This window comes from Saccopteryx leptura, chromosome 1 (assembly GCF_036850995.1).
Source record: "Saccopteryx leptura isolate mSacLep1 chromosome 1, mSacLep1_pri_phased_curated, whole genome shotgun sequence".
In the NCBI taxonomy this organism is placed as follows: domain Eukaryota; kingdom Metazoa; phylum Chordata; class Mammalia; order Chiroptera; family Emballonuridae; genus Saccopteryx; species Saccopteryx leptura.
The window spans coordinates 289,105,706-289,130,348 of record NC_089503.1 but is presented as its reverse complement, the minus strand read 5'-3'; the positions used below and the strand labels follow the sequence as shown (position 1 = coordinate 289,130,348).

The 24,643-nt window shown below is 34.6% G+C and overlaps 1 protein-coding gene across 1 annotated transcript; it reads left to right on the top strand.

The window, feature by feature from the left end:
* Positions 1-7,890: 7,890 nt before the first annotated feature.
* LOC136389368 (natural killer cells antigen CD94-like) lies at positions 7,891-20,649 on the top strand. Its single transcript, XM_066361174.1, has 8 exons — positions 7,891-8,003; positions 9,450-9,521; positions 9,829-9,924; positions 10,779-10,865; positions 15,157-15,270; positions 16,815-16,966; positions 19,384-19,490; positions 19,871-20,649. The coding sequence occupies exons 2-8, from the start codon at positions 9,452-9,454 to the stop codon at positions 19,995-19,997; spliced, it is 753 nt and encodes a 250-aa protein (XP_066217271.1). The 5' UTR covers positions 7,891-8,003; positions 9,450-9,451; the 3' UTR covers positions 19,998-20,649.
* The last annotated feature ends 3,994 nt before the right edge of the window (positions 20,650-24,643 follow it).

Genomic DNA, 24,643 nt, shown 5'->3' with positions numbered 1-24,643 from the left:
TTGGGTAACATTCCAGATTCCAGTGCCCCCTGTGAGATGTACTGAATAAAAAAATCTCAGGCTGGAGCCCAAACACCTGCACCTTTAATTCCAAAAGACTGCATGCACATTAACATTTTAGAAATAATCTTCCTGTGTATGATGTTGCCAGAGAGGTCTATGTTAAAATGAAATGTTAAAAGTCAGTCACTAGGTAATATCCATAAAGAATTCAATTGATTGCCTGGCCTGTGGTGGCACAGTGGATAAAGCGTCGATCTGGAATGCGAGGTCGCCAGTTTGAAATCCTGGGCTTGCTGAGTCCAGGCACATAGGACTAGCCATCAATGAACAACTGAAATGAAGCAACTATCAGCTGATGCTTCTCACTCCCCAACCCCACTTGTCTCTGTAAAATCAATAGATAAAATCTTTTAAGATTTTTCAATTTATTAATGGGTATCAATATAAAAAGTATTAAATAATATTAAATAATAAGTATTTAAAATGTACTTTGCTTCTTACATAAATCAATGTGAAAAGATGATATGCAAGTAACAGAAAGTATGAAAAACAAATTGCACAAGTAACTCAGGTTTTTTTTATTTTAAATTACAGAATTTTCTAAACTTCACTATTCACATTTTCTCCAATTTCCTATGGAGAGAAGGAGTGTTTTCTATCACAGAAGCCTTCAGGATGGACAAGATAACATGTAAATCATCAAGTACACATTAAAAGTAATTAACCCCCCAAATTTCTCTTCTTTATTTTGATAACACTAAGCACAGAGTGTAGCACATTGAAAAGAGAAATAACTTTCCGTGAATGTTGAACTACAGTTTTATTATTTTTATTTATTTATTTATTTTAGAAAAGAGAGATGGAGAGAGAGATAAGAGAGAGAGAGAAGAAGGGAGGAGCAGGAAGCATCAACTCTCCTATGTGCCTTGACCAGGCAAGCCCAGGGTTTTGACCGGCGACCTCAGTGTTCTAGGCCCATGCTTGATCCACTGCGCCACCACAGGTCAGGCCTACAGTTTTAAATTCACTTCAGAGATAATGTAGTTCTAATGCAATCAGTCATGAATGCTTTCATTTTATCTCATACTCATACCTAGTCATTTGTAATGAATAACATACCACATTCCTAAAATCTTTTTCCTAGATTCATTTCTTTATAAGGAGGGCTAAAAGATACTCAGGTACAGAGACCTGAGTGAATAACAGCAGGCGTTACATGTGTCTGTGCCGTGCGGTGATGCAGGTGGAGAAAATGCGGTGGGGGTGTTGGCTTTCCAACCCTGGATCCCGGGGGTGCATGAGGGGCTATAAGACAAAAGGCAGAAATGATCTGTCTCTTAATAGCACTCCAACTCAGAATTTTCTGCCCCTGCTCTTGACCAAAGTGCTGAAAGGAAATTGTATGAGGACAGTTGATGTTGACAGGGAAGAAAAGGTGGTCATGAGCTATACATATGCTCCTTCATCTCAATTAAACAACTACTTGGAACTCTGCAAAATTGTGTTTAAATCAACATTTGAGGACTCAAAAGACAAAGAAACAAAGCTTTCAAAAAACACAAGAACTAATATCTTTAACAAAAGCTAGCATACTTAAAAGAAACTACTAGAAAAGACAAATGATAAAAATGTATGTATATAAGTATGTATAGATATATAAATATAAGAAATATCATGACTAACTTTTTAACTTTTAACTAGCCTGTCAGAACTTTCTTCTGTGTGTTACTATTTGAAACATAAAAGATTATTTTTTTCCATTATGTTTATTGCAGATGAATGCCTTTAGAAATTATTTAAGCCTGGCCTGTGGTGGCACAGTGGACGGAGCATAGACCTGGAACAGTGAGGTCACCGGTTCTAAGCCCTAGCTTGCCTGGTTAAGGTACATATGGGTTGATGCCTCCTGTTCCCCCCCCCCTCTTCTCTTTAAAGTGAATAAAGTATTTTAAGAAAAAAAGAAATTATTTCAAAACATCCATAATTCCACTATAAAATTTTTGGTGTATTTCTTCTATTTTTTATCCACATATTATCAAAATATATGTTTTATCTATTTATTATTAGTGTTGGTGGCCCTTGCCGTTTGGCTCAGTGGTAGAGCTTTGGCCTGGCATGCAGACATCCTAGGTTTGATTCCTGGTCAGGGCACACAGGAGAAGCAACCATTTTCTTCTTCCTCTCTCTTCCCTCTTTCTGTCTCTCTTCCCCTTCTGCAGCCATGGCTCAGTCAGAGCAAGTTGGCCCTTGTTGCTGAGGATGGCCCCATGGTTTACCTTAGGTACTAAAATAGCTTGGTTGCTAAGCAATGGAGCAACAGCCTCAAATAGGCAGAGCATCGCCCCTTAGGGGCTTCCCAGTTGGATCCTGGTCAGGGCATGTGCAGGAGTCTGTCTCTCTGCCTCCCCACTTCTCACTTCAGAAAAACAAATAAATAAAAATAAATAAGTAGAATAAATATTAGTGTCAGTGTTACTTCACACACAATATTTTTGATCTATTGTTTTCTAATAAATGTTTCCTCAATTAAAAAATATGCCTAAATATGTATATATGCCTAAAATATGATTTTAAAAGTCATGTAATTATTACCACATGGATTATATGGTAAGTTATTTAGAAAATCCCCTACTGTGGGGCATTTATGTTGTTGCAATTTTGGCTAATATAAAAAAATATTTGGCCTGTAATTTTGAGTATTTTTTTAGAAAAAATTTTAAACATAAAATTAGGAAGTCAAAGACTATATACATTAAAGAACTTTGACATAATTACCAAATGCTCTCCAGAGTTGTTCCATTTACACACCACTAGTTCTGTGTGAACATGTTCACATTTGATTATTTAAGAAGAGAGACCAGCCCTGGCCGGTTGGCTCAGCGGTAGAGCATCGGCCTGGCATGAGGGGGACCCGGGTTCGATTCCTGGCCAGGGCACATAGGAGAAGCGCCCATTTGCTTCTCCACACCCCCCCTCCTTCCTCTCTGTCTCTCTCTTCCCCTCCCACAGCCAAGGCTCCATTGGAGCAAAGATGGCCCGGGCGCTGGGGATGGGTCCTTGGCCTCTGCCCCAGGCGCTAGAGTGGCTCTGGTCACGGCAGAGCGACGCCCGGGAGGGGCAGAGCATCACCCCCTGGTGGGCAGAGCGTTGCCCCTGGTGGGTGTGCCGGGTGGATCCCGGTCGGGCGCATGCGGGAGTCTGTCTGACTGTCTCTCCCCATTTCCAGCTTCAGAAAAATACAAAAAAAAAAAAAAGAAGAAGAAGAAGAGAGACCAGAGAATTAAGTGAATTATTCCTATACTTGAGTTTTGTCCATGAATTTTACTTCATGAATATCTACAACCTACCAGTTAAAAGAAATACATTCCGATAACTGTTTCTGTGAGCCAGATATTCACTTTGATTTTATACAGGCCTTGTTTATCTTCTGATGTACAGTTCTATGAAACCAATTTAAGTGGCCTTTCAAATCAGGTAAGAGTGGTTAATAGGGAGTGTGGGGAAAGAGCAGTGAGGTGGGAAACAGAGGGGAAATTAATTATGCAGAAACAAACTCAGCCTTATTTTAACAGGTTGTGACCAAGTCCCTTGTTTGTTCTTTTCTTCCCTTCCCAGCCTCTAGCCACCACAGATATCATGCTTGAGACGGCCTCCGCGTGCTTCCGTTTGCTGCCTTTCACTCTGCTCCACACTCATTACAAATGCTGTCTACTCAATGCACCAACCCAGAGGACACAGATTAGGTCATGCTGCCTGTTGTTGGCCCTCAACAGGCCTCCTTCTGTTCTCTAAAGCAACCTTTAATCTCTGAATCACTGAGGTCTGCCACTTGTCATCGCACGCAGCAGTCAGCTCAAAGACCTCCCAGAGACTAATTTCACACAGTAATGTAATCGAAGTTTCATGGATAGAACCTGGATATTCCGGAATACAAACTGCTGGGCATTTTCTTCTCTGTTTACCCTACCCATAGACTGGGTTTGTCAATCTCAAAACAGAAAAAGAAGATCCCTAGTCCTCTATCCCAATGTTGCAAATACATATAGTACATACATGCATATATATATGCATACATACATATATACATACATACATACATAAAGTTTAGCCAAAGATAGATAGAGAATTAGAAGGTGGGCTCTGGCCAGTAGGCTCAGTGGTACAGCATCAGTCTGGAGAGTGGATGTCCTGGGTTCAACTCCTGGTCAGGGCACACAGGAGAGGTGACCATCTGCTTCTCCACCCCTCATCCCCTTCTCTTTTCTTCTCTCACAGTCATGGCTCATTTGGTTTGAGCACATCAGCCCAGGTGCTGATGGCTTCATGGAGCTTCTGACTCAGGCACTAAAAATAGCTCCATTGCAAGCAAGGCCCCAGATGGGCAAAGCATTCGCCCCTGACAGGTGTTGACAGGTGAATTTCAGTAGAGGCACATGCTGGAGTCTGTCTCTCTATCTCTCCTCCTCTCACTTGGAAAAGAAGAAAAAAGAGAGAGAGTTAGAATAGGAGAAGTAGTAATGGTTGTGGAAAGGTAGCAGGGAGAGAAACTATTGTTTATTGTAGGACCTGCTGTGTATAAAAGCATACTGAACCTATAGTGTGTAAAAGCATACTGAAGCCTTCCAATGCTGACAACTCCTTCTTATTAGGCCCATTTTAAAAATAAAGATACTAACCATAAGAGGTTAAATGACTTGCCAAAGAACACATCATTGCTAGTTCTTGACTCATTTTTAACACCAGGCCTTACGGACTACACAGAGTACAGACTATAAATTTACAAGAGCCTATATTTTTAAGAAACCTTTTGCAACAAAGCATGAACTCTGGAATGAGAAAGATCTGGCTTAAATGGCAGCCTGAGCTTCTATATGTGACTTGAGGCTAGTCACTCACTACCCTAAACCTTCATATTCATTACAGCTCAGACTTCCGAGGATTCTGTGACGATTAAGTGAGATAGGTCCTATGAAGAGCCTAAGCAGACCTGTCCTTTCATTAACTGTGAAATATTTATCTGAAGTCCAGGATTCAAATCCTACCTAGTTATAAAAATTTCACAAGTCACTTCAAATCTCCAAATCTCTGTTTTCTTATATGTTCAATAAGAGTAATGCTCACTTCACAGACTTGGAAAAATTCAATAAGATTAGCATTACAGATAGAATTTCTTAGACCTCAAAATAAATGCTTTTTTTCTCTCTCTCAAGCCAAACTACAAACCAGAAATTCTGATGCTGAGTTAGGGTTTCTATCCCAACATGTCAGGTTTGGAGAGCAGGTGCCTGAAAGAAAGCATATGTGTTGGGGGCTAGGGGAGTGCACATTAATACAATGTGGGAGCTGGGAAACATGTAGCAGCAGACTGCTTACCTTAAAACAACGTTCTGTGACCTCAGAACTGGTCATTCATATCTTACTGCACTTGGAGGTTGGTTATGTTGAATCTTTTGTTTTAATTTACATCCTCATAGTGATGGGAGGGTGGGTAGGTCCCATGATGGAGGCCACACAGGTAAGGGACACTTTTCTACATGGACAAAGTTGTCTGTTTATTTATCTAAACTACTTAGGGTGAGTATGTCTTCGTGTTCATTACTGTCCCTGCAGCACATAGAAGAGATTCAATGCTTACATGTGCACTTGGTGAGGAAGGTGGTTAAACTGAAGAGGAACTGGCTACTAAATCTAGATTGTTCACAATTTCAGAGTGAGGTAGAATGAGACTAATAATTAAAAATAGTGTAGCTGTTCTGGTTCTAATTGTTTTGTGGTTGGTTTGTTTCCTAAAGCTCTCCTTTTAGGAAAAGGCAGATTGCTTCCTAAATGAGAAGACAGCCAGCATCAGAAGAGAACAGTAGTAACTTCAGATGAGACTGAAACTCCTTTGACCAAATACACGAAATTGGAAGCACCAAACTTCATAACCACTGTTAGCAAAATAGAAAGATGAGAAATTTGAAGAATATTTTGAATGTTCTTATACTTTGTCTTCCAAATTCACTATTGTGCAGAACATATTTATGAAAACATAATAGGAATATATAAAGTACTGTTTTATTTACTTAAGAGCTCTTTTGCTGCAAAGCTTTTTCACATTTGAGAAACCACACATTGTGCACATTCATTCCTGACAGTATTACCTTGGCCACCTAGAAGCTTATCAGGTAGCTCTGTCACACCATCTGGCTTTCTGGTCACACTGACAAACCTCAGCTGCTTCTCATTCCACAGAGGTCTGTTCTTCTTCCTGCCCAGGCTGAGGAAAGGATGTCTGAAACAACCACCAGCTCCACCAGGTCTATCGGCATCAACTATACTACAATGCCTATTAGTAATACGTGCAAAGGCTTAACACAATGTTGACATCTTGCAAAGTGTTCAGTAATTTGGGTGAATTACTATTTCAAAATTGGAGAAGCTAATTTTTACAGTGACATAATCATAGTCAATTCTGTTGAATATGAGAGATTTAAAAATTACTGAAATACTTATTATAATGAAGTAGATGTGTTTTATACTGAAAATAATTATTACATTATATCAATTCTAAAAGATAAATTGCTATTCAAAGGTATAATAATGAAAAAAGGATCAAGAAGTAGATCAGAGACAACTTTATGATTAAGTGGAGAAAGTAGTACTAGGAAGAAAAAAAAATACTTGATGGTTTCTCAAATGTGAGAAGCTAGAGTCTAAGCGAATACTTTCAAGCTCTCATATTCCAGTCACAACTGTGTTGAGTGTTGAGTTTGCCAGATGCCTGTTTTCAGTGAAGTCTCTAGCAGTTGGAGAGAGAAGAACAAAATGAGAAATGACCACACAAAACCAATAAGGACATATAGCCAGAACATAAAAAACCCTATCTGTAGTAGTCAATAAAGATTGCACTCACTCTGTTTTACAATTTCTATAAAAACTTATTTTTATATCAAAATAAATTTCCCGTTAATCATCATTTCTTTATTCTAGAACCCAATGAAAAAATTTTGCAAATGTGGCAACTCAAATTTTTTTTGTATAAATTAAATCCACAATTGAAATCCATTTCTTCACTGTGTTTTTATTTTATTGAATGGTGAAAACAGGTAAAACTATTTCAATCTTTTTCTACTGAGATAAGATCTATGTATTTCAACCACATAGTCATGGCTCACCCATTACACCATGACCAATGTTATATCAGACTACTGAAGAGAAAGATAATATATTTCTGTTTTTTGTAATTAGTATACAGACTAGAGGGGAAAAGAACCAAAAAAAAAATTAAAGCCTGAAATTTTGTCTAAGTATATTTTATTTGTGCTGGAATAAACTGAAAAAGAGACTATGAAAATATTATAGAAAACTTTCAAAATATATATCAATTAAATTAGATATTTTTTTAAAAGAACCAGGGTTTGAATATCTTTCACTCCAATAAAGCTCAAGACCTTAAAACTTTATTATTCAAACTTTTTTTTAGATAAATGGGGGGAGACTATTAGTGTTCATGTATTTTCACTTAGCTAATATTATAGTGGTTTACAAGATGAATGTAAAATTCTCATTAAGTACAATTTCCACTGAAAGCCCATAACATTATTTGCTGTTATAGAGATTATATATAAAATCTTACTATTTGGCTATTTGGTGGTGGTTGTCAGAGTGGTGATAGTGATCTTTTTTTTTCAATGTGCACTTTGTATTCTATGCAAAATCGGCACAGCCTTTAACATATTCTTCTCACTCATCTCCTCTGTTAAAAAAAAACTGCCTTCTTCCATGAGAAAGGATGCAGATGGTGAAATCTGAAGATTAAATATGAACTGTTTTCTCACATCTCTGTGTAGCTGACCAATACTGAAGGCTCATGGGTAACAAGGACAGATAAGAAAGAGAGCACAAAAGAGTCTTCTTGTGCTCCAGCTCACCCACATCCAGTCCATCTGCTTGCAGGGCCACCTCTTCCATCTGGACCAGACTCCACTGCCATCAACAATTCTCCCACACTGACACAGGTATCACCAACTATCTCTACAGCTGTAGGCTCAGCACCTCTCATTGTTCTCAGTGCCACTTGATTGCATTTACAAAGCAAAAGAATAGATTTTTTTTAATCTATTACATTCATTCTTGCAGGCAAATGAACTGAGCAATTCAGATTTAAAAATTGTTTTGCAAGTGAATTACCTCCTATGAAGTTTTCTTGGTTTATCTTTGAATATAGTTTTGTTAGCAAATATTTCAATATATCTGTTGGATTAACAAATGCATAGAAAGAGCATATCACTGAGGACAGGATATGGGTAATTAAGTAATTACTTAATCAATTATTATTTTTTGTCTATATAGTAATATGATTCTCTATATCACATCTGTCTTTAAACTTTGCTTACTTATGTGCTATATGTCAATATTCTTGATATATTCCAGACTAGGTAAAGAATTTTTAAAGGTACTATAAATGTATTTCTGTGTTCTTATGATGTTATCTTGTGTGAAATAATTAAATGACATAGTGAATATTATAAACACACCAAAGTCTATATATTTGTTACTCATAAAGGATAACATTGGAGCATGATGTTGAGGAAATAAAAATATGCAAAAAGTGTTTCAGTTGATGGTACACGGGTAACTAGTGGACATAAGAATGTTTAAACTTATTTCTGTAATCATAATTCTACTTTATATAAATTTTGGTATACTTAAATAATACTTAAAATACTTAAAACAAGTTAATTTACTTTTAACTTACAAGTAAAATCAATATTTCAAGGTAATTAGTTGCTTTTAACATATGCCTTCAAATATTATGGCATAACTCAACTCACCCAATAGGAGTGCCTGTTAATCAACGTGCATTCCATTTGTAAGGAATTCATTTCTAACACCATGTTAGTAGAGATGGCAACAATCTTCTAGGAGATTATAGAAAGCAAAATGTCTTTGAGTCTTTACAAAGGTGCAGATAAATTAAAAAAATATATCAGGAGAGATCATGAAGGAGAAATTTTATAATATTCCATTATGTAACATGATATAACTTTATAATACAAATGACTCATAAAATTTTACTTGGCACTTTTCTGGACAGGGACTATTTTTAAATGTAATATAAAAATTTCATAACTCATAGCATTTTAACCTTGTGAAATTAAATTAAATATTATGTTTGGAAGAATCCAGGTGTAACAAGTATCAATAAAATGTCAGTATCCAAGTATCTAAAGGAAGATCATGATTGATAATTTTAAAAAGGGGAAAGGAAATAACCTATTGTAAAAATCTTTCTTGAAAAAAAAATGACAAAAGTAAAATCATTCATCACTAATTAAATGACATGAAATACTAATTTTAATTATATAGAGAGAACCTAGAAAGGATAGAACCTGAAATCCTAGAAAAAAAAGAAAAAGACTGTCAACTTGTGCCTTTTATATTTGTATCTTAAAATTTTTCAGAAATGAATGAAAAAAATATAACACATGCAGATGTGAAATATCTTCCTTCTAAGAAGCAAAAACAAAAAGAAAGTGAGTATAATTCTTAATCCCTATTGAATCTTGATATTATTTTCTGTTCTTTGTTAAATAATTTCTCAAAAGATTTTCATCATAATTTAGCACATGACACATTACATCCTACTTATTTTTCAGATTTTGTCATTTAAAAGATTTGCCCAATTGGCTTTACCTAGGAAGAAGAAAACAATTATGTAGATTTCTTTTATTTGAGAAATAAATCTTTTGTCAACTCTATTCACATATATTAATAGCCTAATGTTTTGTGAGAAATAGTGTGACTATGAAGCACTAACCACATCTCTGTTTTAATTTCCAGAGATAAAAGAGCAGCGCATTTATTCAAATGTGAAAACATCTGCTTCACACTCCAATCAGACCAAGATAACAAGACCTCGATCATCTAAAGAAAGAGGTAGAGTTTATGTAGAGGACCAGCTTGCATGTCCTCAAATTACAGAGCCTATGTGTACATAATTCAAGTAAAGTGTGGCAGAAAACTCTGTTCTGAACTATTGTTCGAGTTTCATGAAGTTTTTTAAATCATATTTTATAATTTAAACTCCTTCAGAAAAAGCAGTATTGAAAATTAAATATCCAGAGAATAAATGTAGTTTGAGTTCTGTACACACACGTGCTTTCTGAGTAAGCAGGAAAAGCGTTTCTTTTCAACTTCTTTGGAAACAATTGTGACTCTCCTGATATCACTATCACTCATTCTACAAAGTTTCAAGAGACAATATTTAGTGAACATGATCAGATATAAGGTTGTGATTCTAATTTCTTCTCTACAATAGCTGTGCTTAATCTTACTGTTGAAGGACACTAGTGAGAAAGAATCCAATGAGAAAATTGTTATGTGTATGCAAGCATATGATATTTCCAAAATAATAAATATCTTTTGATTGGGAATAAATAAAAATGACTTATTTAAAAGTATATTTACATTTTTAAAACCAAGTCCATAGATCTAATATTCCTCTGTATTCATAAATCATTGCACTGAATCAGGGGATTATCTTGGTAAAGTTAGAATAAATGATTTCCCCAAGAGAACACAGTGATAGAATCGGAAGCAGAACCCAGGCATCTAATTCTCAGTCTATTGTTGGTTCCAGTTGGTCAGTATCCAATTTAAATTATGATTTCAAATCTGAAGACATTCAAAAGGTAAGGTTTTTAATTTATGGAGTCTCCTTGTAAACTCTCCTCTTCAATTCAGTCCTCTATTTGCTGAGTTCCTCAATCTCTCTTTTCCTCTCTGCGCAGCATCTTCAGTTCCATTTACCTGGTGCCTCATTCTTGGAATCCTCTGTTTCTTTCTCCTTTTAACAACTGGAATCTTGGGATTCATGGGTAAGTTAAACAAGATCTGGGGCCTAAATCAATTATCTTTTTCTTAGGAGTCACTATTTTTACTAGTATTTCTCTCCTACTAGTTCCATAGCCATGATCTCCATTTCTACCGAGGAAACCCCTCCTTCTGCCTTCATCACGAATGTAATCATTTGGCCATTTCAAAGTTCATTAAAAGCTTCTGGTGTTCTTTGTTTGTGTGTGTTTTTTTGTTTTTTTTTTTTGTTTTTTACATATAATGCCTGAATTGTATCCAGGATATTGCCAGGAATGGTATAATGAGCATTTGCTGCTGGTTGATCATGCTGTGTGCACATTAACTTTCTCTCTCCTCTCTGACATTTTTTAATTACTATCAAGTCCTCTTGGAACCTTCATTCTGCACCTCAAATTTACTTTTCTAATTATTTATTCTTATAAATGTCAAATTCAGTTCAACATATTTTTCTCCTATAATATTGTAATTGCCTCCTAATAAGTCCTAACATCAACAGACTTCAAAATCCTGTTGACATTGGCACAAAAACTTCTGCAGATATAGCTCTGATCATGTCCTCAAAATGCCAAGAAATCATTAATGGTTTTTTTCATTCTCTACTGAATTATGTTAAAACTCCCCTACTTATATTTGCTTTTATAATCGTAATCTAATTTGAACCAAACAATTTTCAGTTTTACTCATTTTCAAATTAGCTTCAACTTATCCTTTTTTTTTTTTCATGGCACAAACACACACTAATTACTAAGGTCAGTGCCTCTGACTAAATACAACCATTTTCATCTCATGGCACAAATAAATTAGTTACTAAAGAAGAAGAGCTCAGGGCCCCTTTTTCTTTAGTAATTAGTTTATGAGTGCGTGTGAAAAAAAGGTTGAAAATCACTGTTCTAGACCAACTGCTGTTTCCCACACGTTCTCTAAGCTTCTTTTCCTGGCACATTTGCTCATGCTGTTCCCTTCACTGGACAGCCTTCTGCCTACAGCCCATCTCTGCCTATGCATTTCATACCCGTTTTATAAAATATGGATGACATTTCAAAATCCTCCATGACATATTTCCTAGTTCCTTAACTAGATGTTAGTTCTCTCTTCCTAAAACCCATTTTATCACTTTTTATTATTTTCATCTCACAAGTTTTCCTCTAGATTATAGTTTCTGAACGCCAGTACTATTGATTTTTTGGTGGGGTAATTCTTTGTTAGGGATCTTGTTTCATGCATTATAGGATATTTAAAAGCATCCCTGAACTTTGCCCACTAGATGAGAGCAGTTACATCTAAAAAGTTTCCAGATATTGCCAGTGCCCTCTGAAGGATAAAATCACCCCCAGTTGAGAACCACGGCTCTAGATTATTTGCTATTCATGTTAGACATTGTGGGTAATTAAAAATAACTAAGAAGTCTTGCATTAAAGGAAGCTAGAGTCAATCACAGTCAGTGAGTATTATATATAACTTTAAAGAGCACCATCCTGTCTAATGACCTTGGCTCTAAGCTTGCTGGTTTGCAAACCAAGATCTTCGATGTCGGCGTGTGCAATGTTTATGAAATATAGTATTCCTACTATACAATTCTACACTTTCTATAAAAATAAAATCATATAATAAAATGTCTTTCGACAATCTAATCCTTTCACTTAACATAAAGTTCCCATGGTTCATCTGTGATGGAATATATCAGTCTGATATGCCTTTAAATTGCCAAAAAATATTCTATTGTGCATATATAATTAAATTGTATATTAACCCCTTATCAGATATGTGATTTGCAAATATTTTCCCATAATTTTAGTTACATTTTTACTCTTTTTCTGGTAAATTTTGATATACAAACCTTTGAAATTTTGAAGTGCAATGTATCTTTTTTCTTTTGTTACTTGTACTTTGAGTGTTATATCTAAGAAGCCATTGCCTAATTTAGGATCACAAGAGTTTACACATATCTTCTAAAAAATTTATACTTTTAGTTTTCACATTTGCATGTATGATCACTTTTGAGTTAATGTTTGTTAAGTGATATGAGGTGAATATGAGCCATTTTTCCATTTATTCAGTTCTTTAATATTTCTCCAAAGTCGTTTAATTTTTAAGAGTAGATTTTTACACTACCTATTTAAAATTTATTTCTGAGTATTCTATTATTATTATGCTATTATAAATATTTTCTCTAAATTTAATTTTAACATTGCTGTTAGTATAAAGAAATACGGTTATATTTCTATATTGCTCTTACACCATGTAGCATTGTAGTTCACTAGCTCTTAGAAGTTTTTAGTGAATGTTTTCAGATTTTCTCCATAGACTATCTGGATAGTTTTATGTCATTTCTTGGATAATTTAACTAATTAACACCTTTAAGTTCCATGTTGAATAAAAGTGGTGACATGCATATTGTCATCTTGTTTCTAATATTAGGGGAAGAGCATTCAGCCTTTCAACCAGAAGATAGAGCTTCGAGCATATGCACAATTGCCCAGAGATGACAGTGATTTTAGCAAAGTCTTCTTTGACTCTGTCTTTCCCCGATCTCACTTAAGATGGTTAAGATATCTGCTTGTGTTGGTATCATAGCCATCTGTTACTCTACTAATTGCTGGCTGATGACTCCAGTTTTGGACGATGTTCTGAGGAATAAACTCCTTCAAAATCTAATCTAATTTGGCCTGTCTTTTTTTCAGGGGTAGTATTTGAGACCAGTCTTTAACATTTGTACTCATCCCAAGAAGGCTTTTTTAGATATGTCTTCCATTCTCTCCGATAAATTGACTCAACTATTTTTAAAATGATTGCTTTAATGGAGGTAGAAACCTCTTCTTAGCTGTTTACAACCATTCCCTATTCCTCACGTCCCACCTCCACCACAGTCCCTTCAGTGTCCATGGTTTTCAAGAGCCTCCTTTGGCTTGAACTTTCCAGATCAAATAAAATTAGTTCCTTTGGGAAAATTTGTAGCTCCTTGTCTAATGACATGTTTGAAACAGAGACAGTGGCCCACTCTTCTGGATAACACCTTTGCTTTATGAGCCAGGTCATGGAAGGAAGGCAGAGTAACCTCTGGTTTTCTCACCTTGCCTTTCTCTTACTGAGAGGTAATCTGGAATGTGAGCTCAGATGAGAGCAAACAACGCTCCAATATTCTTGACCTACTCCAACTGAGGGAGCTCCTCTACTCTATAGGAATGTGTTGGGTGGAGGAGAGGAGCCCCAACCCCATAGCCACATTGCCTAGAGTTTAACTTGTGCAATATAGAACTAGGAGGAATAAAAAATGCTGGAGAGATAGCCTTAGCTCATGATGTCTATGTAGAGATATCATAGACTGGGACCTGAGATGAAAAGGAGCTTACTTTTCCTGGTGACAACCACTTATAGTGTATACTCCATGATGTTGACCTCAGGTGAGGTAAGAGAACAGGACATGATTCAAGTTTTACAGACTCTTACTGTTCTTATCATGATTTAGTAGCTATTTCTTAATTTAAAATATACCTTTAAGACAAGTTTTGAATATATTAAATGTTTTGTTTTGTTTCTTTTCATAATGCTTGATTTCATATTGGCTGTTTTGCTAAGCTTATCATGCCACCGTTCTATGAGGGGCATTGTGTATTTTTAATTTTAATGTGCTTTTTAGAAGTAAAACCTGATCTTTTGATGACATGATATTTATTTGTCTTTCCATTCTTATCTCCCTAAGATCCCTTATATAAAACCTATCTTTTGATGTACTGAATAACTTTGGATTACATTACTTTAATATTTCATGTTTATTCCATTTGTTACTTTAGAAAAGTATTGCAGCAAACTAGAATTTTGGTGTCTTTTTCACTTTTTTGCCTTTCTTTCATCCATAGAGAAAAGACAAATTTAAGATGGACATTAATATGTGAAGTCTTGCTGATTGCATCACAATATTCTATACTTTCCATTTGGTCATTCAACTCTCTGCTGAGTTCTAGCAGCAACACTCAATATTCTTTGTATCACCCATCACATAGTACTTTAACTGCTCACTGTGGGCATTGCAATGAGTGAATTTCTTGAGGACAGAATCTTTGCATAATTCATTGTTCTGTCTTCAAGGTTCACTAAAATGTGTTTTCATTAATTAATGTATTTTCAACAAATGATAGATGTCAGTGTAAATCATATGCTGAGAGGAAATGCCTAAAGTGGATACAAAAAAAATATCCCTTACTCTTCACCATTGACTAATATATTAAAATTAAAATGCTGCTTTTTATTCAACGCCATGTTATATTCTCCTTGAGCTAATGATGTTGAGTAAAGTTTTCCAGGCTCATCAGAAATGCCAAACACAGAAATCGCCACTGGACTGCAGAATAAAGGAAGACAATTCCACATTTAAAAACCTAACTCCCAAAGAGGAACCACCTAACACAGGTATGCAGGTAAATGGATTGAAGACTGAGACCAACAAGTGTTTCTCAGTTTCCCTCAATCATCTGATATTCTGCTTAAATTGAATATTCTTATAGAATAAACAATTGTGAATTCCAAATTTCTTCTTTATTTAATTGAACAAAAATAAATCACCTGTCCTTTAGGTTAGATTTTTCTATATGCATAATATTATATTTTTTAAAGTAGTACCAGTTCAACAGAAAAACAAACAAAAACCCTAGGTTTTCATTACCAGACCCTGTACTCATTATTAGGACCTTTATTATGGGTATGTAGATCAGGTACTAAGTTTATTTTTTTTTTATTTATTCATTTTAGAGAGGAGAGGGAGAGACAAAGAGAGAGAGAGGAGAGACAGAGAGAGAGAAGGGGGGGAGGAACTGGAAGCATCAACTCCCATATGTGCCTTGATCAGGCAAGCCCGGGGTTTCAAACCGGCAACCTCAGCATTTCCAGGTCGACGCTTTATCCACTGCGCCACCACAGGTCAGGCAGTACTAAGTTTAGATTGTCTCTGTACCTACAGATTTTATTCAGTCGAAAGCAGTAATTTTCAACCTTTTCTACACATGACACACATAAGGTGATTACAAAAATTTGGTAGCACTTCAAATATATATTATTGTTAATCTGGCAAAAAAAAATTAAGTATAATTTTGATTCATTCACACCATACAGCTCTTGTTTTGTTAGCTGCCATTTTTTTACTTGACAATCTAAGAGAAAAGAGGCCAGTGCTCCTGAATAAATAATCAGGTGCTGCATGTTTAAAAATTTCTTGTGACATTGCGGTTGAAAATCGGTGGTCTAGCCTGACCAGGTGATGGCACAGAAGATAGAGCATTGGCTTGGGATGCAGAGGATCCAAGTTTGAAACCCCGAGATTGCTGGCTTGAGCACAGAGTGGCTAGCTTTAGTGTGGGATCATAGACATGACCCTATGGTCACTAGCTTGAACCTAAAGGTCGCTGGCATAAAGCCCAAGGTCACTTGTTTGATTCCAAGGTTGCTGGCTGGAGCAAGGAGTCACTTCATCTGCTGTATCCCCCGGACAAGGCGCATATGAGAAAGCAATCAAAGAACAACTAAGATGCTGCAGTGAAGAATTGATGCTTCTCATCTCTCTCCCTTCTTGTCTCTCTGTTCTTATCTCTCCCTCCTTTGTTTCTCTCTCTCTCTCTCTCTCCCTCTCTCTTTTGCTAAGAGAGAGAGAGCGAATCACTGGGCTAGAGAGTACAAAGAAGCACTTCTCATTGTAAAGTTCTTTCAGTCTGAGTTGTGAGGAAAAATATCAATCTTCTTTGAAAATTTCTCTAAAATTTGTAATGATATTATGCATAGATTTGGAGAAATAGAAGTAACAAAACTCTTTACGCAGACAAGGGCATTTTTTAGTAGTCTGAAAGACACTTATCAGTTTCATAAAGCAAATGGTTTAAGAAGGACTAAGTAGGATTTCTCAACATCTCCACATCCTTTCAGGAGACACACTAACTGGTCTGGCAATATCTTTTGTTTTCAAGGAAATAAGAGCAGGACGTGTGACTATAAATGGTCATGTGGTAGAAACAGTTGTTATTATTTTTCGGATGAACTTAAGAACTTTGAAGACAGTAAGAAATTCTGCAATGAAATGGACTCCACACTTGTTAAGATAGACGATGAAAAAGAACTGGTGATGTATATCTTTGTTTTCCACCTCACACCGTACAGGGGTGGGCAAAAGTAGCTTTAGAGTTGTAATACAAATAACTAATACAATAATTAATAAATAAAATACAAGAAAATGGTTTTCATATACAAAATTATAAACCTATCTTTTCTCACCTATATATATATGGCCATTAGTTATTGGCTAAATCTCAATGCTTCACAATATTTGAGTGTCTTAGCACTATATACATTAGTAACATGACTCAGATCCAAAGTGCTTATGTTAAAGTCAGAACTACAAATGAAAATTAAATTAGAATTTTATTTAATTCATCTAACTCCTGCACAAGTAGAATTTCCACAAGAGAGCAAATATAAAGTAAAAAATAATGCTGTTAGAAAAATATTAGCCTTAAAATATGTTATTTTATGAAGAAAAATTATATGTCTTATATTGATAATTTTATAGAAATTTAGCTTCAGCTCCTCTGGAAAAAAATCATCTTACCACTTAAAAAAGTTATAAAATATAACATTACCACTGAGTTAGAGGTAAAAAGAAAAACAATATGAATTTAAAGTTGATGGTCAATTATTTCTAAATCCTATTTAATTTTAACTCAGACTAGCTTCCAAACAAAACTGAACTGAATTATTTCATAATCTTTATCATTTTGCTTTGAATGCAAAATTAATTTACTATTATTTCTGAAAAAAGCAATATATCTTAATAGTCCATGTCAAGATTAATTTTTAAATATTCTGTCAAAGATAGATTAAAGACACTAGAATCACTCTTAGTGATTGGATAATCAAATTATCTATATTTATGGCTTTCAACAACTCAAGAGTCACTATAAAAGGATATAAATTTCAAAACCATCCAGAAAACAAAGAAAAATTTGTTTTGTTTTGTTTTGTTTTTTTTAAATAAATTTTTATTAATGGTAATGGGATGACATTAATAAATCAGGGTACATATATTCAAAGAAAACATGTCTAGGTTACCTTGTCATTAAATTATGTTGCATACCCCTCGCCCAAAGTCAGATTGTCCTTCGCCACCCTCTATCTAGTTCTCTGTGCCCCTCCCCCTCCCCCTAACTCTCCCCCTGTCCTCCCTCCCCCCACCCCTGGTAACCACCACACACTTGTCCATGTCTCTTAGTCTCATTTTTATGTTCCACCAATGTATGGAATCATGTAGTTCTTGTTTTTTTCTGATTTACTTATTTCACTCCTTATAATGTTATCAAGATCCCACCATTTTGCTGTAAATGATCTGATGTCATCATTTCTTATGGCTGAGTAGTATTCCATAGTGTATATGTGCCACATCTTCTTTATCCAGTCTTCTATTGAAGGGCTTTTTGGTTGTTTCCATGTCTTGGCCACTGTGAACAGTGCTGCAATGAACATGGGGCTACATGTGTCTTCACGTATCAATGTTTCTGAGGTAACAAAGAAAAATTTGAATCCAGAAAATAAACATTTGCAAAGTCTGAATTAATTTTATTTTTTGTACAACAGAAAACTGCCTGGATGGTAGTAGATGTTAACTAGACAATGTGGTGATCATTTTGTATATGTACAAATAGGAGCTTACTACATTGTACCCCTGAAATTAATATAAACTCTTCTATCAACATATTTCCATTTTAACTAGAAAATTGCAATTGCTGTTAATAAAATAAAAATTTAAAAACCCATTTTGCTTACTGACAAGGTAAAGAGCTTATATAAAAATATATACATTGTAAATTGGCCAAGCTCCAGATTGAACGGTTGGTTGGAGCATCCTCCCGAAGTACAAAGGTCACTGGTTCAATCCCTGGGTCAGGGCACATACAGGAATAGATCGATTATCCTGTCTGTGAGTGTCTCTCTCCCTTCCTCTCTCTCTAAAATTAATAAAAAGATAAGGGAGCAAATGTGATATTTCAATATCTATCTCTGTTTATCATAAATTAATAATGACATTTTAGAGATAAAAATATATAAGATTTAATGAATGGTGACCAGATTTTTAGAAATACTTATATAACTATACTAAACCCACCCTGAATTCTTACAGAAATATTAGAAAAAGAGTGAAAAGTGTGAGCTTTCACACTTGGAGCCCAAAGTAGAAATCAGACTTTCCTCAGACCTCATTTTTAAGCTACAGCCATAGTATTGAAAGCAAATTAAAAGATTTTAGTAAGTCTTAATAAACATAGGTAAATTAAGAGAGTAGTTTTCTTTTGTCACAATTATACCTCTATATTTAAAAAAATACCAAAAGCTGAGCTTCCATTATTTTACAATTTAAATAAGATCAGGATGAAGATGATCTCTATATTTTTGGTTTTTCACAATAATAAAAATATCAACAAGATTATCTTTATTTTAGAATTATAAAAGGATTCTTACTAATAAAACATATTTCTTTTATAACAGAAGTTCATTCAAAGCCAATTTCACTCTCTCTCTTGGATTGGGTTGTACCGTAAAGGAATCAGCAGTCAATGGACGTGGGAAGATGGATCACACCCATTTAACAAAATGTAAGTCTCTAGAATAGAAGCAAAGTAAGAATTTCTATAATCACAGATTCTGGTTTACATTTCTGAAAGTGTACAGGGAAAAATGCACACACATATATATAACCATGTATACATACATATATATGTACATACATGTACACACACATATCGTAACAACTTAAACTCAGTAAATGAATACATGGAGAGGAGTCTTTGCAGCTTTTTCAACTTCATGCCTATATTTCTCTTAAGGTACTCTTTCAGAAACCCTAGGGCACCGAGAGTATATGTCTATAAAGTAAGAAAAACCTACCACCTTAACTTTGGTGAATATCTTTTATTGTGTCTGCAATAGTGAATGAATATTTTACATCATTTATATGCTTCTATTTTATGTTAAGCAATTTTGAAGATTCTAAGAAAGGAAACTGTGCAAGGATGACAACAGAAGGGAAGATTGTTACTTCTGAATGTTACAAACGCTCCCACTATATCTGTGAGAAGAAAATTGGTTGTCTTGTGACCTAACAATGAGAACACAACAAAAACAACAGAAGACTCTTGGAAGTTCTAGGGTGTCTGTTTCATTTCAGATATCTTTGATTTTCTGGGCTGTACCAGTATTTTAGCCTCTGCTTGATTTGAGGCTGGAATAATTGGTACATCATGAAGAGTTATGTCAGACCCATACGTCTGCCCCTCTCCTGTGAAGATCGCCAATTGACAATGAGCATGAGCACAGGTTGGTGGGGTAAAAGAGTGTGAGTACTTCTGATGGAGGTTAGGAAGCAGAGTTCTGTATACCCTATGCCTGCAACTCACACAGACTTCTCAAGCAGTCCTACAAATTCAGTCACTGTAATGCACTTTGCGGCTGGAAATTATTGCCAACTGTCATTAAACTTATTATTCTGTGAGGGTGTATGCATTTGTTTCATTCCTTACTTTTTCATACAACGATAGTAGAGTATACTTGAAAGAGAATAGTATTTTAAATTAGATATGAGTTTAAGATCTGCACCACAACGAATATGTGTTCTCTGGCAAGTTTGAACTTCCGAGTCTTAGTTTTCTTAGTAGGAAAATTATAATGCTGTTTTTGCAAAGTGACAGTACCATCAGCAGTGTATCAAAGTTCCATTTGCTTGCACATTTCCAGAATTCAATATTGTCAGTTTTAAAAATCATTTCAATAAGAGTGTAGTTTAATTTAATGGTGATTTTTAATTTGTATTTCTCTAATAAATAAATGTTGCTAATCATCTTTTCATATGTTTTTTTGTCAACCACATATCTTCTATAATATAATGTTAATTAAAATATTTTTTAATTTATTTTGGGTTGTTTGTTATGTTATTATTGAGTTACAAAGTTATTTATATATTTTGAGTACTGGTATTTTATCAGACATGTTTTATAAATATTATTATATTGTCTTTCAATTTTATCTTTCATTTTCTTAATTCATTTAAGGAGTTTTTTTGTGCCCTAAAAATTTTTAAATTAACCAGAGGTTGAAACTTTTTGTCCTATGTTCTCTTCTAAAAGTTAAAGTTAACATTAAATTCTATACTTCATTTCATGTTCATTTCTGTAGATGATGCAAGTACAGGTTGAGTTCTTTTTAAAAAAAAATTGCATATAGATGACTATTTCAGCACCACTTTTTAAAACAACACTATTATTCTATTGAAATATCATGGCATTTTTGTCAGAAATCAACTGACTATATGTGGATGAATCTATTTCAAATTTCTATTCAGCTTCATTGACTGGTATTTATCTTCTTTCACCAAGATCTTGATTATTTTGTGAATTTATAATAAGTCTTTGTGTGTTTACTTCAATTTTATATACTTATTTTATTTTATTTGTTAATTTATTTGATTGAATTGGTTCTCCAAACTATACATTTTTCAATTGTACAACTCAATATGACACAATCTACATTCATGTCTGGGACAGGTGGGTGCTGCGTATAAAAATCTTTTAAAAAATTTTGTACTAAAAAATTTTGCCCTTTTCATTGAATTTATTGAAGTGACACTGGTTAACAAAATTATGCGGGTTTCAGGTGCACAATTCTACAACACATCATCTGTATACAGTATTGTATGTGCACCACCGCAAGTCTAGCCTCAGTTCATCAATCACCACTTATCACCCCATACCTCCTCCACTGACCTCAACTCCACCTCCCTCCAGCAGTCAGCACACAGTTGTCGGTGTTTATGAGTTTTTTCTCTTTTTTCCTTTTTCTCAATACCTTTACCTCCCTCACCCAGCCACCACCACCGACAACAAACCTGTTCTCTATGAGTCTGGGTCTATTTGATTTTTTATCTTTTTTCAAGTAGAGTTTACATATAATGTTATCTTGAATTAGATTCAGGTGTACAGCATAAGTTGAACTACAATATAATACTTCGTGTTTTCTCAAAAGTGTTTTAATTTTTTTTTTCCAAAAAGTAAAGTTTCCCTAGAGGCCATATTTTGATTATAATTCCATTCCCCAGTAAAAGTAATAAGGGCTGCTGGAGAAATGGCTGATTTTAAGATGGGGGTAGGAAATGTACAAGGTGAGCCTGGAGCATTCTGTGGTGCTGGACAATAGGAAGTACCTAATGTGACGGCCTGTGTCAAAGGGATATGGCGCTTGACCAGGCGGTGGTGCAGTGGATAGAACGTCGGACTAGGATGCGAAGGACCAAGGTTCAAGAACCCGACGTCGCCAGCTTGAGCATGGGCTCATCTTTTGAGCAAAGCTTACCAGCTTGGACCCAAGGACACTGGCTTGAGCAAGGGGTTACTTGGTCTGCTGAAGGCCCACAGTCAAGGCACATATAAGAAAGCAGTCAATGAACAACTAAGGTGTCACAACAAAAAACTGATGATTGATACTTCTCATCTTTCACCCTTCCTGTCTGTCTGTCACTCTCTCTGACTCAATCTGTCTCTGTAAAAAAAAAAAAAAAAAAAAAAGGATATGACAACCAGGTAAAAATTTCCCATAGCCAAAGCTAAAACAATTTGAGCAACAAATAATGCATCATTGAATTCTAACTCAAAATAAAAAAGTTTCGGTGAATCCATAAAAAGTATATAATGATTGAATAAATAAATAAATAAATAAATAAATAAGGGAGAGGAGACAAATCTCCTGTGCCAAAAAATTCTTCATCAGGTAGTTACTCATGCTTCGAGAAAGTGGGGCTGGACTCCTCACTCCTTAAACCAGTTGTTCTCAAACACTTTGAAGTCGGAGCACATTTTAAATCCTACAAATAATTGTAGGCACACTATATACAAATTTCTGAGAAATATGTTATCATAAGTCAAATATTAAAGAAAAATATATAAAGTCCAAGTGTGCTTTATGGTAATTAAACAAAATAAATATGACAAAATTAAAATTATTCTGACATTAAAAAACATTTTTATGTTACATTTTTTGAGTTATGCTTTTTAAAATTTATAAAAAAGGGGTTAAAAAAATTAAAAATGACAAAAATGTTATATATATATATATATATATATATATATATATGTACATTCTTAGTAAGATTTAGTAAATTCAGCAGGTCCCAGTGAGAATGTGTTAAGTTTTTTCATTCTTGTGTTATGAGAAACATGAGCTTGATGTGTTCTAATGATTTCTTCAATGTTTGGGCATATATTTGAAAGGCAAACTCTCATTTTCTCATCAATACATTAAAGTAAATACAAAATTTTACTCTTAATTGTGTTGAGTACAGAAAACCCCCACCATACATATCATCTTAACTTGACATCAAACATAGGATAGAAGAAATTTGCCTCCAGTCTTTCCAGGGAATATGGGGTTAGTGTAAACTATCCAGCATCACAGCTTAACAGCCTTTTGCAACCTAATCAGGCAAGTGAGGTGAGCAGTTAGGAAGACTGTCAGCTTACAGCCAATTCCCCACACCTATGTCCTCCAAAAATCTAAACTCCAAAAACCCTGTTGGTTTTTTGGTCCCCAACAGGCACATATTTCTCAGCAATACCATATGGAGCACTTAGAAATCTTCTAGGGTGCACCAGTGTGCCCTAGTGCACACTTTGAGAATCACTGCCTTAAAAAACTTACTTTACATTTAGTTTTTTTATCTTTTTATTTCCAATTTTACTATTTTCTCTTCTTAATTTTGTTATTTCCTCACTTTGCATGACTTGGTTGTTGTTTTTTTCTTTTTCTAGTTATTCAGGGTGGAAGCTGAGATTGTTGATTTGTTCAACTCTTCAATATCCTTAGTAATTTATGACTATATATGCTATTGGTTACTAAAAGAGTGTTTAAGTCTTCTACTATTGTGGATTTCTCAATTTTTCTTTTCAGTTCTATCAAGGTTATATTTTATTTTAGAAATAGTTCTAAAGTACATAGAACATTATAACAGATACAAAAACATAACTTTAAAAATATAATAAATATTGATATTTTATCTATTTGTTTCAGATCCAGATATCATTAAGAAGAGCACTGTACTCCTTCCCAAGTCCATTTACTTTCTGATACATGTACAACTTGTATTTTGAAGTTTATGTGTATCTTTGTTCATGATTTCATATTTGAATACATATTAACAACTTATATATTCCATGACTACATGTGTACTACTATGTACTGAATTATATGACATAATTATGAATGAGCGATATTCAAAGTAGAAGAATATCTAAATGATCATTATCACTATGCACGATCTGTGCTGTTATTTTATTCAGCATTATGTCTCCCAACTTCTATCCGTATTGATGCAAGTGAATTTAGAACTTCATTTTAAGCTCAGTTCAGAATTCCTTTGTATGAAATTCATAAGAGTTCATTCATTTGTTTCTCTGCTCTGAGACATCTCAAGTATTTCTCATTTTTCTCTACCAATACTGTTGCACTAAACATCTCTGTCAATAGGTGAAATTGCTTATTCTCACAATTGTTCTGGGGTTTTTTTAGCATTCAAGTTGTCTTTTATATTATTACATTAAAAAAGTTTTTTAAAAATCTAAATACAGTCCTTTTATTGTTGTGTTTGTTATATATAATTTAAATATCTTCCTCAATTTTTTAGTGTTTTTTGAGCTTTCTCTGTTTATTTGTTTTGAAATATCATAGACTCACAAGATTTTGTAACTATAGTACAGAGAAATCC

Bases quoted from the DNA above. Each gene is read 5' to 3' on its own strand.
- LOC136389368 (XM_066361174.1), top strand. From the start codon at position 9,452: ATGAATGAAAAAAATATAACACATGCAGATGTGAAATATCTTCCTTCT. The intron at 9,925-10,778 runs GTAGAGTTTATG...CTCTCTGCGCAG, and splicing joins TCGATCATCTAAAGAAAGAG to CATCTTCAGTTCCATTTACC. The intron at 15,271-16,814 runs GTATGCAGGTAA...TTTGTTTTCAAG, and splicing joins AGAGGAACCACCTAACACAG to GAAATAAGAGCAGGACGTGT.